The 20,300-nt window shown below is 43.1% G+C and overlaps 1 protein-coding gene across 2 annotated transcripts in view; it reads right to left on the bottom strand.

Annotated features, from left to right (window-relative positions):
- Positions 1-20,300, bottom strand: part of JAK1 (Janus kinase 1) — a 79,420-nt gene that overhangs the window by 12,186 nt on the left and 46,934 nt on the right. Inside the window, exons 5-15 of one of the 2 annotated variants that reach the window (XM_040407527.1) lie at positions 19,493-19,646; positions 18,629-18,792; positions 16,870-17,188; positions 14,021-14,215; positions 13,384-13,541; positions 11,586-11,709; positions 11,181-11,370; positions 7,519-7,625; positions 5,958-6,107; positions 3,771-3,858; positions 3,387-3,514 (exon numbers count right to left, since the gene is read on the bottom strand). In XM_040407527.1, the coding sequence (XP_040263461.1) occupies positions 3,387-3,514; positions 3,771-3,858; positions 5,958-6,107; positions 7,519-7,625; positions 11,181-11,370; positions 11,586-11,709; positions 13,384-13,541; positions 14,021-14,215; positions 16,870-17,188; positions 18,629-18,792; positions 19,493-19,646 (1,777 nt within the window). The remainder of the gene's footprint in view (positions 1-3,386; positions 3,515-3,770; positions 3,859-5,957; positions 6,108-7,518; positions 7,626-11,180; positions 11,371-11,585; positions 11,710-13,383; positions 13,542-14,020; positions 14,216-16,869; positions 17,189-18,628; positions 18,793-19,492; positions 19,647-20,300) is intronic. The other variant, XM_040407529.1, reaches the window with a different exon arrangement.

Genomic DNA, 20,300 nt, shown 5'->3' with positions numbered 1-20,300 from the left:
TAGTAAAAAGATCACAGAGAGGCTCGAGAGGCATGTTAATGCTCCGTGTCTCTGCTGTTTGAAACGGGGCTTGGCAGTCTTTCACGCAGCAGATTACCCGCACGGCATCCGCTCGTGTGAAAGAGCCCTTAGACAAACATCATAGAGACGGACATCCATGTGTCGGCTCACTCAACTGTTATAAACCGTTGAACCCGTAACTCGATCACTCCCATAGGCCAGAATGGAGAGGGCAGCTTAGATAAGGCAGCCACAATAGACTGGGCTTCGATGAAGCAGCCGCTGTGCTGCACAGCCAAGAAATGCCGCAGCTTCTCAAATGTTTTTCACCTAAAGTTTCCAAGAAACCACAGGAATCTGCAGCAGTTTTGTAGAGTTCTTCTAAGCTGTGCAGCAGACTACGTGGGAACCCAGCCTTACAGGAGGAATTGGGGGCCAAGGGACTCCCAGTTCTCCCAGGGGTGGGCCTCCCACCTATTAAACATTCATGCTATATCTTGTGGACATGCCCTAAATGACTTGGGTGGCAAACCCCTTTATTTCTGTCCTATTCATTATCATTTGCAGTGAACGGCTTTTCCCGTTTAGTCTAGTAATAATAAATCAACACAGAAATAATGAAATACAGTTTTAGGTCCATATATATTTGGAAACTGACACAAATTTATTTATTTTTTTACCTGTTTACTAAAACATATTCAAGTTAAGGTTATAAAACTTTTAGCTTTCATTTGAGGGTATCCACATTAACATTGGATGAAGGGTTTAGGAGTTTCAGCTCCTTTACATGTGGCACCCTGTTTTTAAAGGGACCAAAAGTAATTGGACAATTCACTCAAAGGCTGTTGCATGGGCAGGAGTGGGCAATTCCTTCATTATTTTATTCTCAATTAACCCCTTAAGGACACAGCCTTATTTCACCTTAAGGACTTGGCCATTTTTTGCAAATCTGACCAGTGTCACTTTAAGTGGTGATAACTTTAAAACGCTTTGACTTATCCAGGCCATTCTGAGATTGTTTTTTCGTCACATATTGTACTTCATGACACTGGTAAAATGAAGTAAAAAAAAATAATTTTTATTTATAAAAAAAATACCAAATATACCAAAAATTTGTACAAAATTGCAAATTTCCAAGTTTCAATTTCTCTACTTCTATAATACACAGTAATACCTCCAAAAATAGTTATTACTTTACATTCCCCATATGTCTACTTCATGTTTGGATCATTTTGGGAATGATGTTTTATTTTTTGGGGATGTTACAAGGCTTAGAAGTTTAGAAGCAAATCTTGAAATTTTTCAGAAATTTTTAAAAACCCAATTTTTAGGGCCAGTTCAGGTCTGAAGTCACTTTGCGAGGCTTACATAATAGAAACCACCCAAAAATGACCCCATTCTATAAACTACACCAACTGTGGAATACCCTTTAGGTGTTCCACAAGAATTAATGGAAAATAGAGATACAATTTCAAAATTTCACTTTTTTGGCAGATTTTCCATTTTAATAATTTTTTTCCAGTTACAAAGCAAGGGTTAACAGCCAAACCAAACTCAATATTTATGGCCCTGATTCTGTAGTTTACAGAAACACCCCATATGTGGTCGTAAACCGCTGTACGGGTACACGGCAGGGTGCAGAAGGAAAGGAATGCCATACGGTTTTTGGAAGGCAGATTTTGCTGGACTGTTTTTTTTGACACCATGTCCCATTTGAAGTAAACATGCGGTCACAGGAGCTCTCCGTGCAGGTAAAACAAGCCGTCCTTCATCTGCGAAAACAGAAAAAAACCATCCGAGAAATTGCTGCACTATTAGGAGCGGCAGAATCTACAGTTTGGTCCATCCTGAGAAAGAAAGAAAGCGCTGGTGACCTCAACAATGCAAAAAGACCTGGACGCCCACGGAAGACAACAGTGGTGGATGATGGCAGAATAATTACCATGGTGAAGAGAAGCCCCTTCACAACAGCCGACCAAGTGACAACACTGCAGGATATCGGCGTATCAATATCCAAGTCTACCATAAAGAGAAGACGGCATGAACGTAATACAGAGGGTTCACTGCGCGGTGCAGCCGCTCATCAGCCTCAAGAATAAGAAGGCTGGATTGGACTTTGCTAAAGACAAAACAGCACACTTCTCGAAGAACATTCTTTGGACAGACGAAACCAAGATCAACCTCTACCAGAATGATGGAAAGAAAAAAGTATAGTGAAGGCACGGTACAGCTCATGATACAAAGCATAACACATCATCTGTAGAACACGGCGGAGGCAGTGTGATGCTTGGGCATGCATGGCTGCCAGTGGCCTCGGGGCCCTAGTGTTTATTGATGATGTGACACAGGACAGAAGCAGCCGGATGAATTCTGGGGTTTTCAGAGACAGACTGTGCGCTCAGATCCAGCCAAACTGGACGGCGTTTCATAATACAGATGGACAATGACCCAAAACATAAAGCCAAAGCGACCCGGGAGTTTATTAAAGCAAAGAAGTGGAATATTCCTGAACGGCCGAGTCACCGGATCTGAACCCAATAGAGCATTTCACTTGTTAAAGACTAAACTTCAGACAGAAAGACCCAGAAACAGCAACTGAAAACCGCGGCAGTAAAGACCGAGCATTAAAGAGGAGGAAACCGCGTCCGGTGATGTCCATGAGGTCAGGACTTCAGGCAGTCATTGCCAACCAAGGGTTTTTAACCAAGTATTAGAAATTAACATTTTATTTACAATTATTTAATTTGTCCAATTACTTTTGAGCCCCTGAAATGAAGGGATTGACTTTGCATAAAAATGTGAGGAACTAAAGCATTTTTTTTTAATCATTTTGTTCAACCGACTGATTTGAAGCTAAAAGTCTGAACTTCACCTGCGTCTGAATCCATTGTGGTGACGGACAGAAGAAAGATTAGAAAAATGTTGTCTCTGTCCAAATACATATGGACCCGTCTTAATCTGCTGTGTGTGCAGATGCATCTGTCAGGAGGGAGAGCGAGTAATAATGATTAATGGAATGGGAACCTCCGTAATGAAGAGCCGCTAATTGAGGTTACTGCATTTGGTCTGTAATTTAATGGAGACATTTAGCGTTGAAGCGCTGGGCTTAAGACGTCAACTCCGCACAGCGGAAATTAATAGTGATATCGATCCCTCTCGTATTACAGAACTGCTTGCTGCCTATTAGGCGTCTGAATGTAGCAATGTATAAAGACATAACTGAGTGCAACCGTCAGTTGCACTACAATTCGCATCTCTCCCCGATTTGGACAGGATAGGGGTTGTAGTCTTGCAACAACAGGATAGCCAGGGGTTCGTGAATACTACAGGTCCTGTGCTGCAATCTCATATGGCATCTTCTTTCAGCTCGACATTATGTCACTCACCAGATAGCTGAGGGCACTTGCAAGCTGCTTGGCAACCTGGAATTTCCATGGAGTTGTGAGAAGTTCACTCTTTCGATGCATGAACAGATCCAGGGGGCCGAAATCTACAAATTCTTCAACCATGATATCTGAAATAATAGGTAACAAGTATTATAAATATTACAATTATTCACCTCCCTGCACTGAATGTAGCCTTCAGTCTGTGACCTCCTATTCCCCTCTTCACATCATGACACTGTCCGATACATGCTGGCCTGTCCCTAAATAATATAATGAGCGGAAAAGTCCCTACCACTGGCTATATCCCCTTTGTGGAGAATCTATAAATCCCAGCATGTCCAGTCTGGACATCCCAGCAGTATGCAATACATAATGCTCACTTACTTTCCACATCTCGTACACATACGCCGTGGAGCAGGACAATATGCTTGTGGGACACCTGCCTCATAAGACTCGCCGTCTCAAAAAATGCCTAAAAACAGATGAAAAAAAAGGAGGTCAAACAGAGCCAAAGGGTGGAGAATATATGTACACATGGCAGGGACAAGTCTGGATCCTTTGAGCTGGGAGCGGCTGGTAGGGCTGAAACGATTACTCAATTGAATCGAGTAATTCGCCCAAAAAAAAATCCTCGATGCAAAATTTTTGCATCAAGGATTCGTTTGTGTCATGTGACCACGGAGCAAGAGTGAAGCGCTTGCTACTACTCACCGCTCTGTGGTCACCTGCCGGCCCGCGCGCTGCACTGTCTTCCTGACACATCGTCAGGACATAGCGCACGTATGCGTGCACTATGACCTGACGCTGCATGACGTCAGGATGACAGAAGAAGACAGAGGAATTGTGGAGCGGCATGCCTACAGGAGAGGTAAGTATTAAAGGGCTGTGGAGACTAGGAACGGAGATGGTGGCAGTGGGGGAGCTGAGGGCACGCTGGCATCGGAGGGGATGATGGCACAGAGGACTCATGGCATTGGGGAAAGATGCCACAGAGGACTAATGGCACATATAGCTGATGGCACAGAGGATTGATCGCACTGGGGGAGCTGATGGCACAGAGGACTGATGGCACTGGGGGACTGATGGCATGGAGGGAGCTGATGGCACAGAGGACTGATGTCATGGGGGAAGCTGATGGCACTGGGGGACTGATGGCATGGGGGTGATGGCACTGGGGGGAGCTGATGGCGCAGAGAATTGATGGCACTGGGGGGGAGATGGTACGGGGGGAGCTGATGGCACAGAGGATTTATGGCACTGGGGTGAGCTGATGGCACAGAGGACTGATTGGGCAGAGGACTGATGATGGCACGGGGGTGTCAGATGACATTTTACTCTTATTAGAGTACTCGATAGATTACTTGAATACTAAAATAACTGATAGCTGCAGCCCTAGCGGCTGGTTCAGATCAGTTAGTGGTCTGAACCAGTAAAGAGTCTGAATAGTCAGTAATACTTATGAGACCTGCCATGTATCTTCCCGGGAAAAGTCAACATCAATGGTCTACAACACTCGTCTTTCCAGCAATTGTCAAACTACAACTCCCAACATGCCCTGACAGCTTAAGCCTACCAGAGCATCTTGGGACCGCAGTGTCATAAATGCTGGAAAGACACTGCTAAACTGGAGATATATTTAAACTGTCTGTTTCAAGGTTAGGCAGAAAATCCTGAAGACTGATAGAGTCTTGTAGAAATCCTGCAGGGAACACAGGGGTTCACCCCCTCCGTTATGCTGCACTCTTATCAGTGAGGGGGCGGCTCCTGCTGCAGCCGGTTGTCTTACAAACACAGTAGGAGGATGAGGGTGGATATAGCGGAGCTCCTGTGACACACAGAGAAGGTTTCTTTATATATTGCTCAGGTTAGATTGTAATATTGGACAGAATGGAATCAATGGAAAGAAGGAGATGAAGGGATTATTATTTTTCATGCATTTTCCATGTTTAGTGTTCCTTTCCTGGGTGTAAACAATGAATGTGTCCAGTAATTGACAGAAAGCAGAAATGACAACTTGAAACACAGTGTTAGAAAGCTGCAGAACTTTCTATCGTACATCATTAATATTTACTTAAACCCTTTAAATGAGTTCACACATCTACGTCACATATCTATTCTAGAAAATTTTGGCTGCAGACAATGGATCCCAGTCCATACAGAACCTAATGTGGGTTTAGGCTAGGTCTACACGACGACAATAAGTCGCGCGACACCTTGGAAACAACTACACTGCAACATGCGTCGAGCGACATTAATGTCGCGCAACAATTTTTATAATGGTAGTCTATGATGTCGCACTGCGACATAATGCGACTGCGACACGCCAGTCGCAGAAAAATCCATCTTAAATGGGGTTTTTTTGCGACTGTCGTGTCGCAGCATGTCGCAGTGCGACACCATAGGCTACCATTATAAAAATTGTCCTGCGACATTGGTGCAACAAAATGTCGTTGTGTAGACCTAGCCGTATTCTGCACAGGACTTGTGCTCGCACAGAATCATGCTGACACAGCAGTCAAGTGTTCCTTTGCTTTGGATACTGGAGTGCAGATGAAGAAAAGGTCAACAAACCAGAGAGATATCCCTGTGGCTGGGGTCCAGTACTTTCAGGATGACCTTAATGTCTTTTTCTGAACCGCTTGGTTCGCTGTCGTTATCATCTCTGTAGTTGAGTTTTCCTGCATAGATCTGAGTTCTGGTTCCTCTTCCCAGATGCTCCATCTGCAAGATAAGCATAAGTGTGTCTGCAGGAAACTAAAACTAAAAATCTGTGCATCCTAACATACGCCAAAGCTACGCGATAGTGCTATAGTTACACCTAAAAGGTCGCAATGAGTCTCACCGTATTTCAGACAATATTGCAGTATAGTCATACCCCAAATGAAATGGTGAGCTCATGCAGTACTTTACATTAGATGGGTATTCCAATTAATAACAATAGACCTATATGGGCACAAAATGTATCATGACCCCCAATTAGGCATAACTTATGCAAATAGTGGCTCTTGCTCTGGAGGACTCAATCACATATACAGTTAATAAAATACATTTAAGGCTACTTTCACGTCTGCGCTTTCCCTTTCCGCTACTGAGATCCATCATAGCATCTCAATAGCGGGGGAATACGCTTCCGTTTTGTCCCTATTCGTTGTCAATGGGGACAAAACTGAACGAAAAGCACCAGAATGCCTTCCATTCCGTTTGGTTGTGCCCCCATCGCGGTCAGAATGACGCTGCAACAGAAAACGGATTCGTGCCCCAATGACTTTCATTGCTATGTTAAAGATAATACAACGGATGCAGACAATTATATTATTGTGACAGCAGCGTTTTTGCGGATCCAGCAAAAACACTGGTGTGAAAGTAGCCTGAGTTTGTGGGTGTAACGTGAAAAAATGTGGAAAAGTTCAAGCTGTATAAATACTTTTTCAAGGCACTGTAACCCTGGAATAACAACAACTGATTTGAGAAGCTGGATCTGTGATAATCGGCTGACGGCCAGCAGGCCTGTATTTACTAGTACAGATAGAAAACCCCCTTTAAATACTGTGTCCTCTTCTCAACCAATTTTTTTTAATTTAATAGTCTCAATGTAACTAAAATGAAGCAACTTTGTATCAGGTCTTAAGTAAAAAATTACCTACTGATTTCTACAGCTTCAGAGCAAACTGATGCGTCTCCATAGTAACAGACAACAAACAAAACCCATGCTTCCCTTCCTTCCATCCCCTAAATCTAGCTGCCAGTACCGTTCTGTAGGAATGCAAAAAATAGGGGACAGTTGGAGTAGAGAATGACTGCAAGATCAGACTACAACGAGATTGTTTGCTGTCTGTTACCACGGAGATGCATAGGTCTGCATAGGATCTGTAGCCAAAATGATAGGACATTTTAATCAAGACCTAATGCGGTGCAGCTTCATTTTTTTCATTTTAGATCCATTGAGAAAGTATTTATGAAGAAGTAATTTACAAGGATGGACATAGACTTTCAAGTAGCAAATGGCAGACCTCTCTGTCTCGGATTGTGTGCCTCTTTGTAAGTCACATGCACAAAGGTCACAAAAGATTAAATAAATTAAAACGGTGTTTATACTGAGGACATATTCGATATGGCCGGATATAGGACTCACTTGTACAATCTGATCTTTAAGAATTCTGTGGAAGCTCAGCTGGCTGATGTGGTACACCGGCTGCCAGTCCATTGCCTTCTTTGTTGCAATCAGAAGATTTGAAATTTCTGCAGAAAAAAAGGGAGCAACAAGACACAATTATAATACAATAAATAATTTTAAAAAATAATATAATTTTATTCAATAATGTAATCAAATTAAAATCACTGCCATTTGTCAAACAAGGGTGCAACATCACTCGTCCCTGTAATAATAGACACTGCATATTGGTTCAATAAACCTCCAGGCTGTGAAAAAAAAATTAAACATGGGAAGTCCGACGTCAGAATCAGAACAATAAAACCTGGATTCCTTTCGGATTCTCTTTCCATTATCATCTCGCTTTGAGCAACAAACCACGCAACATCCTTGTAGGTGATGACTTTTTTTTCGGTTGGTGGGGTGAAGCCCATGAAGTGACGACCAGTCAGGCGTTCCGGGTTGACAACATCAACGGCACGACGTCCAGGTCTATTCACAGCCATTGAGGGTGTTTGGTGGTTCACAAAGATCAGTTCAGCAACTTTCCAAATGAAGTCAGAATGAACCAGAAGCTTGTCACTCTTTTCTCTGTGCAGAATGTAGGCATTCCACAAGCATTGCTCAAGATGATGCCTGAAGATCTTCTTGTAGTACTTCTTTTGCGGTTTCCACATTGCTGGCTCAGCTCTGTCGACGCCTCCCATGGTTTTATTGTCCTCTATCACTACTTGTGGCTTCATGACTTCTTTCCCAGCTTTCGTGTGTACCATAACAGTCGAGGTATTATGAACAGCACTCAATAGGCACACATCTTTTTTGTCGTGCCATCGTCTTGCCTTTCTGCCAGGCAACCATTTCTCCAGTTTTCAGCTTCTTCTTGCCAAACATTGAACGGTTCCATAGGCATCGGTTTTGTTTTTTAGAAGAAACTCAAAGTTCAGGAGATGTATAAAAGTTGTCGGCTGTTACACTATAGCCCTGATTTAGCAATAATTCAATGAGTGTGAGGACGGAAGATGTTGACATTCCATAGTCGTTGTACTTTGGATTGAATTTTGTGCCTTTTCCAGTGTATATAACTGAATTCCAAATGTAGCCAGTTGATGATTCGCAGAGCATATAGGATTTTATGCCAAATCGTGCCCTCTTTGATGCAATGTACTGTATCCAGCTGAGCCGTCCCTTGTAGGCCACTAGACTTTCATCTATGCCGATATGTCTTTCTGACACATAGGTCTGTTGGAAATTCTTTACAATGATTTGTTATATTTCCCAAATTTTCTTTAGTTTTGGTGCAGGATGAGTAGTTTCATCAAATTCTTCATTGTTTGTGAAGTGAAAAAAATTTCATAAATCAGGGAAAATCTGTACATGATCTGATATGACGGTGCCAAAAAATGGAGTTGTAAGTAATTTATTAGTGGTCCAATACCATTTCTGCAGGGGTTTTCCCACCACTCCCTGAAGTATTATTAGGCCCAGAAATTTCCAAATGTCATCTTTGGTCACTGATTCTTTGTGACACAGAGTAGCGGATTGTTGCTCTTTGTACCGGTTTGTCTCCGTAACAATTTTTTCAATTACCTCATCTGTCAGAAATAATTGTAGGTGTGCCAAAGGGTTGTTGTGCTCAACGTCTACTTTGATACCAGGTGTTCCAGTAAACGGGAATCTTGGGGGCGCTGCCTGACCCGCACCACAGTCAATAGGGCACCAGGTTCGCACATCGCTGAGCTCAGGTGCAGACTCGTCACTGTCACTTGTCTGGTCAGTGTCGCTGTCATTTATCTGGTCAAACTGCTTTTGCACTCAATTGACGCTTTTTTGATGCCATGGCCAAAAAATTTCCAGACAGAAATGACAGTAAAAGAGCAGGCAGGGCACTGGAGAATGATCCCTAGGGACAAATCTGAGGTGATTTGGTTTGATACAGATTACACTGTATGTGTGTGTACTGTATGTCAGTTTATTGATTTGAATTTTCCTCCCAGTTCTGCCTCATGCGGTTCAGATGTCAGTATGAATGGTCCGCACCTGTTCCGCAATTATGCAGACCCATTCATTTTCAATGGGGCAGGAATGGATGCAGACAGCACACAGTGTGCTGTCCACATCTGCATTTCCAGAGAGCGGACGCGAACTTCCGGTCTGCAGCTCCGCAACAAAATAGCTGAGGACTTCTCTATGTAAGTGCCGGCCGCGTCTGCGTTTTGCAGTCCGAGTGTGGTTCGGGGTTACAGCTTCTGGCAGTGAAAGTTAACCCCGAGCCACACTCTGGATTACAGCCAGGGGGGTTAATTACTTTTATTGGGAAAACTAGAAATCACAAACTTAAAATAATATTAAAACTAAGATTAATAGGTAGTATGATAGGCAAAACGTGTGTTATATTAATCAACTTTGACCGATGCAATCCCTTCTTTTGTTAGCTTGGTGACGACTTTTCTGTGATGCTCGACTATCCTCAACAGGAATTGTTTTGTTGTTCGTCCCTGACCGATTAGTTAAACTTTATCAGAGCAATTCCTCTTTCTGCGGCATCATTGACCACCTTAAGAGCGTTCACATGGCTTTCTCAGAGAATCACTGCAGTATTCTGTCACGTCGTGGATCCCAAACAATTCAAAGAACGTCTTTGTTTTATTAGTAACGAAATGGCTCAGGTCTTTTCCTTCAAAAACTAGGTTTTTACCCTCTAATCGTTTCATTTTGTTTTTCTTTGCAGTTTTGATTTCTAAATTTTTTGTCATATTTTCCTTAACAGTCTGAGTAATACGTTCATCCAAAAAAGCCAAACCTACGTTTGTTTCTGACAGATACCAAATGTTTCTCTTAGCAACTGTGAGAGCACTTTTTTTTTTACGTCTGCAACTGGGTAAGTGCTCAAATATCCAAATCATTCTTTGGAGCCCATTGACTTACAATTGCCTTGTGCAAAAAGCGAACATATATGAGGCTGACAAAATCTGCAACCTGTTTCATTCCTTTCAATTCTCTTTGAGGAATATTCAATTGTTTAGTGAAGAGGACAATTTTAAGTGCATATATTGCCTTGGCCATCCACCTTGCTTGATGCAGAGCCCCTGGGATCCTGAAACTGAAGTCGTTTTTAGACCAACCTTCTCGGTACAGGAGTGAGAGTAGTAATAAAAGTGATCAATGTGTGCAACCCCTAAATATTATCCAATCTTCTTGAAATTTGGTATATATGTCTTTTACATCACAGAGACTCGGGGCGTAAGCAAAGTCATATGAAAATCACATCTTTGGAAAAATGAAACACTGTAACTGAGGCATCCATAGGGGGACACAGACCCTTGTTTAGACACTGCTCACTGGTGGAGCTCACCCGGGTCTGCCAGGTGGCACACAGTGATCATGTGAATGCCAGGCCCTATAACTGCAGCAAAAATGCCTCTGACTCCATTCACTACATAGTGCTCACTCAGGCTAAAAAAAGAGACTGCTTGATTGTGGTGTCAAAGAATGGTGGGTGGTTGTTAAGGGGTTAATAACTGTTACTCGTTATTTTTGTAACCTAGTCAGATTTGTTCACCATTATTTAAGATCCTGCAGGTCGTACCATAAAATTTTCTGCATAATGATTTTGATACCGTGGACGGACAATTCCTCCATCTTACCTCTTGGTTTAGGAGGGCAACATCTTTTCAACGTGAAGCTTACGTCATCTGTCCTAAGGACCTGCCCCTTTAAGTGCTCCATCAGCTGCTTCAGGTTGTCGAAGACACGGTCCGAGCCCAGTAAACAGTACGTCTTGTCTCTGACTTCGATTTGAAAATTTTTGTATTGTTTCAGATTCTTGGATTCGTACTATAAAAGAAAATATAAAAATTGGGTCAGAGGGATTTTATACACCCCAAAAAGTAAAGGATTCAAAACAAATTGTCATCAAGTGTAATACACGAGCACACATATATACTGTACATATCTGGACACATGTCCACACGGCTACTGGAATATGTCCAGCCCTTCCTTAACCCATATAATAATAGTAATGAACTAAGCAGAGATAATATAAGCCCTACCTGAGATATTTTGGAGCAGGCCACAGTCATAAGAATGTGTCTGAAATCCGTGCAGCTCCACCTCAATACGTACATCCCCTCTTCACTGCCTTCTTGTCGGAGTTTATTTATGGCATATTCCGTACTATAATAGAAAGGTAATAAATCACAAGTGTTCTTCATATACAGGATCACGTTCCTCTCCTTTGTTTTTGCACATTTCTAATGGTGGCAGTCATCGACCCTGCAGTGACGGTCAAGCTTGCACAGGTGTCCCTGTATATTCCCCTATGTACAGAGCCATGATTTCTGGAATGCGCATTGCTTTAGCATGTCTCCTGGCCACAGAAGTGAATAGGAAAGCTAGTGGGCATGCTTAGTAGCCCTAGCAATGTCCTATTCAGCTGTGCACCATCTGAAGCGCTCACACCGATGCAAGCAACGCTCTCATGTCTATCATAGCGCCACTTGCAGGAGGGTCTTTGCACGGGCCGGTAAAGCCGAGAAGTGGGGGGAACGAGGATTGGAATCATAAAGTCAAAAGAGTATAGATATGGGTGGTAAGAAATGAGCATGGAGACCTGTAATAGGTTCCCTTTTAATAGAAAATTACACTTGGGAAATAAAAATATAAATTGAAGAAACAGGATTAACCCTTTTAGAATAGCATTCTTTTTTGCCAATCTTTAAAACACTGCAATTTCAGGCCAGCAGGACAAATATTACTGAAAGGGAAAAGCCTAAACTCATGACTGAAAGAGACCAGTGAAAAACTGCTGCTCACCCGACCAAAGCTTCAGTAACTGAAATAAGGCATTTGGAAATGTCATAAATTTTTTTTTATCAGGGTTGTAGTCACAATTCCAAGAAGTTATCTTATACCAAAGTACTTTCTTTAGTGATTCAGCAATTGATTCACAGAAGTAGTACAGGAAGAGAATCCCTTAAAATACAGTTATTTAAAGAGGACCTGTCACAACAAAATGCAATGCAATCTCAAAGCAGCGTATTATAGAGCAGAAGCTGAGTGGATTGATATATAGTTTTGTGGGAAAAGATTCAGTAAAACCTGTAATTTATATACATTTATATCTTTGTTTTTTCCACTTACAGTGCAGAGCTATCGGTACAGGAGGGAGGTGTTATCAGCGACTGACAGCACTCTCTGCATACACACAATGCTATCAATCACTGATATCCCCTCCCTCCTGTACTGATAGGAGGTGTAAAAAGCAAAAAAATAAATGTATTAGTTACAGGTTTTACTGAATCTTTTCCCACAATACTATATATATATATATATATATATATAAAAAAAAAAAAAAAAAAGTTCAGTGGCAGCACCGTCAGAGGAAAAGCTATGGGTGCAGCTGGCCCAGTGTGGATAAAGCCAATCCAAATAGATAAAATTGCAAAAAAGGGCAGCACTCCAGAAAGTAAAAGAAGAAAAAACTTTAATTACCCATATGGGACAGGCGACGTTTCGGCTCGATGTGTGAGCCTTTCTCAAGCCTGAGAAAGGCTCACACATCGAGCCGAAACGTCGCCTGTCCCATATGGGTAATTAAAGTTTTTTCTTCTTTTACTTTCTGGAGTGCTGCCCTTTTTTGCAATTTTATATATATATATATATATAGATATATAATGTCAATCTGCTCGGCTTCTCTTGCTCTGTAACATGCTGCTTTTAGAGTGAACTTGATTTTGTGGTGACAGGTCCTCTTTAAGGAGGACTTATAATCCCAATGGTTTGTTTTAAAGCTTCTTATATATGTATTATGCCTCATCATCCACAACCAAACTGCGGTCAGTCACTTACCATATTGGTCCATGACAACCATTCATTATGTTGTGCACGATCAGAGGAGGAGCGACGTCGGTGCAGAGATAGTGGTGAGCGTCTGCCGTCAGTCTGAAGTAGCCGTCAACCAAAGCTGTGAAGGAGAGCGCCACCTCTGGAGAGGAGACTTTCAGTTCCTACATGAAACATTGCATACAAATGATGAGAGTCAGCATAATGGCCCCTTTAAAACTGCCAAAGCATAGGCAATTATCAGGAATGAACTGCTTGGTCCCGATAGTTGCCCAATCGTTCAGCAGAGACCATTTCCTCTGCATGAATCACCCATTACCATAGAGACTCAAAAAAAAATATGTGATCACAGACAAACATTTTACTCATCTGTCAGGAAATCGGTGGCACATTTAGAGGAGGAAATTATCAGGAATAAGCATTTGTGCAAATGTGCATCCCTAATAATTGCCCAGATCCTTGGCTAGTAATAGGGACTTTAGTCATTTGACTGGACAAAAAAAGTAAGAATACAGCTGCACATACAGATGTGAGATGAACTGATGGATGTGTGGGGCAGACTTTTAATGGAGACCGGGGCTCACTGCTCCCATATAGCGCTGCAGTAGATAACATATCTATATGTATTACTGTCTGCTCTCACCATACACTTGTTGTCTTGGTTGTTTATGATGACTGTATCCTCCTTTACAACGATGTGAGTGATTTCGGGGAAGTAGGAGAAGAAGGTCCACTGATTCTTGTTGTTCGCCTTTGAATCACTTTTATTTTTACTGTCTTTCTTCTTCTTTGTTTTTTTCTCTTTTTCATTGGGTTCCGGCTGGAGGCAGAACGATTGCTATAAGTCAGATATAAGCACAGACTAAGATGACATATGCTATCACCCGGGGGGTCCAATACTTGGCACCATCAGAGTAACTCTTCTTTAGCATATACAACTTATATGTGCACCAACGCGTCTCCTTTTACCCCCTGGCAACGTCCGCTCTTCCATTGGCAAACACTAACTGGTTATAATACAACTATGATAACTATAATACATAATAAAACCCTGATAAGTATAATACAACTATGACAACCATTTGTGGCTCTGTGTAATGAGGAAAGTGATAGGGTTCAGTGACATGTACTCGTGAGTGCTCCAGCCTCAGCCGTATCTAATTCCTCCTCACTGTAATGAATCATTACAGTGAAGTGAAGGCAAGAACAATATTGCAAAAGTTGCATCTGGAATCGTGGACTGACCTGCTCACTTGTTGTCTCACTCCAACCCTTAATTTTTATATAGCACGTTATAGGAATTCCCTGATGTGATGTTATTATCGGTATCATTAACTTCTGATCGTAAGGGGCGGCAAAGAACTACAAACTTCCCCATGAGGGGCCATGCACAGAATATGAAAATAGCAGGTGTCACACACAGAATGTTCAATACAGGGTCTCCATTGTGTCCATATAAGTGTCCCACCCCTCTGTATACTGTTGGGGTCTGAAACTATAGAGGAAAGCACACAATGCTGCACTCCAGCTGACCCCTAATGCTGTGCACTTGATTGTTCAATGCACCAAACGTGTTAACATACTTTCATCTTGTAAGGACTGCTGGCAAGGGTCTCTGGGGATGCAGTAGTGCGGCGCCGTACAAGCTCTGTGCTGTAGTGACGCCACAGTGTATAATTAGGTGTTTTCATGTGCCTCTGGGAGCAGAGTATGTCTACAGAGAATCCGGTGTAGCACACGGGGCTGGAGAGGAGTTGGCCCTCAGCGATCCGGAGAATCTTGCTGTAGAGCACTCCCAGTGCCCTGATCTAGTACTGTGTCTGCCAGGAGTGAAAGCTCTCTGACTGGCAAAGGCCGTGTGCATTCTGCAAGTGGCTTAAAGAGTGCCAGGCTCCCAGTGGCTCTGCATTTATAAAATACCATGAGTTATGGGTGTATTACTCAGCCCGATTTAACAGGCAATTGTTGGTTCCTTCCCTGCAATCACCTGCTTGCTAGCGGAGTAGACCGCTGGGATGACATGCAGCAATCTCCTCCTCAGTATCGGGAGGAGCGATTGTTATGCCAGCGTTTGTCCCCATACTGTATAATGGTTTGCTGGCAGCAGATTGTGATTACACACCATGATTTTTTAACCCGTCAAAAGTTTTGTTTTGCTCATTCATCTGGCAATAGGCGTCAGTATTACACTGCAATATGATCGCTAATAAGCATTCATACGAACCCTTGTTAGCGATTATCTGCCGAAAAAATCGCAGTTGTAATACCTTTACGCTGTGAGACTGTGACCACTAAGCTGTGTGCCCCACCGGGGTTGTAACCTCTAGTCAAGTGCCACTGTTTGTAGCCATGATGTTTTGTGCCCTGTCTGGAGTAAAGTTCTGTTTCTTTGAACTGTACTGTGCCACCTCCATTACTGCACCATTTTCACGTGGGTTATCATGGTGAGGTGCAAGTGCTACACACACACACACAAAAAAAAAAACTCATCCTTTTACATACTGGTGAACTTATCTTCCAGGATTGAGATTTGTTTCTATGATATCAGGTAATGCAATTCTACCATTAGGTTTCTATGGACCAGCCATTTAAAGGGGTTATCCCATCGCAGACAATGGGGGCATATCGCTAGGACACGCCCCCATTGTCTGATAGGTGCGGGTCCCACCTCTGGGACCCGCACCTACAATGAGAACGGAGTGGGGAAATGAGCGGAGGGCGCACTGCGCATGCGCAGCCCCCCTCCATTTATTTCTATGGGGCCGCCGAAAATAGCCGAGTGCGGGCTCCGCTATTTTCGTCTGCCCCATAGAAATGAATGGGAGCAAGGGCCGCGCGTGCGCTGTGCGCTCCCATTCACTTTTATGGGAGCAGCGCTTGGTGGTGGAAGGACCCCGGGAAATCAGCCAGCAATCCTCCAGCCACAGCTCTCCCCGCCCGTTCTCGTCCTAGTGATATGCCCCTATTGTATGTAATGGGAATACCCCTTTAATAGGCAATTTGCTCACCACCTAACTATTAACTCTATGCACATGACATGACACAACACAAAGTATCATTTCAAACAGGATCTGTCCTTTCTACTGGCGTATCTGTTTTAGTAAATACCTGTATTCTCTGTGAGATACAATTCTGGAGTAACTTTTCTTATACCTCTGTGCTGTGCCGCTCCTCTGTTATTCTTAATAGAAATGCATGAATAAACTGACCACTGGATGTGACCAGTTGGGGGGGGGGGGGGGGGGCCCTGCATTTTGACATTGTCAGCATTGGCTGGATAATGTTAAAATGTGTGCACGCTCATGCTACCAAGTGGTAACACTCAGTTGTCAATTTATTCATAAATTTCTAGGCAGAATAACAGAGGAACAGCACAACACAGATTTGCTGGAGAATTGTTATCTTATAGGGAATACAGGTATTCGCTAAAACAGACATATCTGGAGAGCGGACAGGCCTTCATTTCCGATCATTTATCTTCCTGCTACTTACCGCTGGCTTCAGCCTCCACAGAATCCCGTCATTCCCGGTGACCATGACTTCATGCACCTCATGACTTTTATATGGCTTTTCTGAGGTAATATTCAATAACCATGTCTCAAAGATCTCTGCACCATAATATTTGGTCAGTGTCTCCAGGGTGGACATGTACTTAACCTTCAGATCATGGGGTGAGACGCTGCTGTCACAGATTGTTTTATTGTTGAATTCCTTCAGAAAGTTCCTGAAGACATTGTTGATCCTCAGCCGGGTGAGGATGTTCCTCTGTTTGATGGTCCGGTTTAACGTCTCTGGAATATATCTTTTGTAACTGGAAAAATAAAGAGAACGCAGGATTACTGATCTCTGCATAAAAATGCGGACACTCCAGCTGTGAAAACAGGAAACGTCCACAACTATCACATAGATCCCTTCCATACTCTACCACAAGGGTTAAGGCCATTCACATAAGAGTGAAGTCTTATAATGTTGGAGGAAAAAAAAAGTATTGGGCATGTTGGATTTCAGCTCCTGATCCTTTAGCTCACCTATCCCTATCGAGGACACAGGCATGCTTTGCTGAGTGTGTATGTGTAGAGGGGAGTAGAACAGCTGTCAGCAGGCGCACAGACACCTATATACCGAGCTGTGACCAGGGGCGGATTGGCCATAGACTCTACAGGGAAATTTCCCGGTGGGCCGATGTCCAGGGGGCCACCCAAGCTCTCCTGATGGCTGCAGTTGCCCTCCTCAGGATGGTGATACATTTGAATACTGTGGAGAGGACGGCAGTATTTTGAGCTGCACTGTGGTATTTGGTTCTGCTGGGGAGGTACTTTGCGCTGCACTATGGTACTGCAGGCCCTGTCTACTTCTGTTGTCCCACACCTACTTATGTTGCCCTGTCTTCTATCAGTTTAGTCCCACCTACAACATGGGGCCACTTATTTTTTTTTCTAGGGCCACTTTAAGTTCCCAATCTGCCCATGGCCGTGACCTCCTGCCATCACTTGTATCTACATTTACACAAATAGCCTTCGCCTGGACATAAAGTCAAGTGGTTGTAATTATCCTGCACAATACAACGGCCAAAATACTGAACATGTATGGGGGTGTCCCGTCTCTTCTGTACGGCAGGAAAAGCTGCCAAACCAATGATCATTAAGCTGTCACAAAAATATTCTGCAAAGGATTATACCCAGTGTGTGTGTGTGTGTGTGCACATTTACTACAGGGTTGTTAAAGGGGCCATCCCATTTGATAAAGTGACGGCATATTGTTAGGATATAAAATCACCGTTGATGGGTGGGAATTTGACCTCTGGCACTACCACCACTCCTGGTGATACTGATTCACACCCAGCTGAGCAGGGAACTGTAGCTGGCCACGTTCACGTGAAGGCAGCAATGCTGCAATTTCCTGCACCGCTCTGTAGAGCCTTTATTCTGAGGACTGGTGGAGATCCCAGAGGTCAGACCCCCACTAGTCATAAAGTGATGGCATTTCCTAGTGATATGCCATTACTTTATTGCTTGTGACTTGTGGGAGTCACAGATAAAGGATATATCTGAATCTGAAAGTAATGAAAGGTGAAAAACCCCTTGTGGATGCTGCCCCCTCATCGCACCAGAAGGAACCTACAAGCCCTGGTTATAAGCATGGGTGTGCAGAATGCTGGGAAGGGAGCAGCTCTCTCTTTAGATTTTGAGACCAAAACATTGGAATATTAATACCCCAGAATATTGTGGGATTTGGCGGGCTGATCACTAACCTTATATCTTTGGGGAGTTCTGGCAGCTGCATGTTCTTCTTAATGGCGTAGTGAGAGATTGCTAGCACTGCCATCCCAAGGCACTCATTCTCTATTTCATGCATCTCATGGTCACTTTTTGGATCTCGAACAGGCGCCAGACATTTCACCAACTCATACTGACCCTAATATGACCGTATCAGAAAAAAAGAGAATAAAATAAGTGCTTTACATTTTTAAATATTTGACCACAGAACACATTTTATTACATATAAATGATGTACACAATGCTATAGAACAGCAGACCTTGACTAGAAAGACTGGGGTCTGAATCCAGACCAGGAGCGTTAGCTGTCTGGACTCCGCAGACCTGCAGTTATAGACGTTGGTGGAGAGCACGGTCAGCAGTGGAACTACCACCAGGGGCCACGTGCAGGGTTCTGGCACTGGACAGCATCAGCACTTGGAAGTGAAGAGGACTCGGGAGAGAGAGTAAACATTTTTCTTTTTTAAACCTGTCTGGGGTCTAATGAATTTTAAAGGTCTGGTCTGAAGTCTGAATAAATATTAGGGGTTTGGTCTGGGGTCTGATTATTTTTAAGGGCTACTGTGAGGTCTGATCTGGGGTTCGAATTCATTTTACAAGTCTAGTCTGAAGTCTGATTTGAGGTCTGAAAGGGTTTAGGGCTGTAGTGACTTCATTTTGGGGTTGGACCTTGATCATTTTAGCAGTCTGGTGCTCTAGTGAGAGCAATTGTACCTACAATCTAGGACGACTTAAAGTGTCAGGATAAAGCACAGATCCCATCCCCCAATCGCTCAGAGCACATAAGATCTACACAGGAATAAACAGTGGAAATATCATCATAAAATAACTGGACCTACCTGTGCAAAAATATAATCCAAGGAGCTGGCATCAAGGATCGGGGTCCCATCGGGGGCCTGCTTGCTGTCATAGTTGTCTTTCTGCTTTTTGGGGTAATATCTCCAGACTGAAGGCTCATTTTCATTTGTGCCGTGCCAATTAGTAAAAATAAATCTAAAAATAAAAAATAAATTTACTTAAATTTTCAAACCATTTGTTGACACCGTTTTAACCAATATGAAAGAAAGGGGAACAGTTACCGAGCCCTTTGGTCACCATACAAATAGCAAAGGAAATCTAAACATTGAGATCATATTTTGCCCTGACCATAAAATGCACAGGGAAATAAGACCAATTCCAAATCTACACGGAATATGAAAAAATAAATAATGCCATCTCCTGTACAGCAAGAACCATTTGGAAAAAGACTGCCTAAGGCCCTGTTCACACAAGACTTTCTATTGCTGTGTCCAGCCTAATTAAAGGGGTCTTCCCAGTACTCAGAATAGGATAGATCATCAATATTAGATCGCTGGGGGTCCGACAATCAGTACCCCCACCAATCAGCTGTAGGAAACTATACGGAGGATGGAAGCGGACGCACGAGGTTTAATCCACTGTGTAGTAGTAGCCATGCCGGGGAATGCAGCATTCCTAGTTGCTGGAGGGTACCTGAAACAACTGATCTATGGGGGTGCGGGGTGTCGGTAGCCCACCGATCTGATATTGATGATCTAAGATATCAAAAGTACTGTGGAAATCCCTTTAAAGTGAACAGAGTCCATTACGATCTGATTGCATCCACTTACAACCGTGCATGCCCCCCCC

The sequence above is a fragment of the Bufo bufo genome, chromosome 9 (assembly GCF_905171765.1).
Source record: "Bufo bufo chromosome 9, aBufBuf1.1, whole genome shotgun sequence".
Lineage (NCBI taxonomy): Eukaryota > Metazoa > Chordata > Amphibia > Anura > Bufonidae > Bufo > Bufo bufo.
The sequence above is the reverse complement of the archived record's forward strand: the minus strand, read 5'-3'. Positions and strand labels throughout refer to the sequence as shown.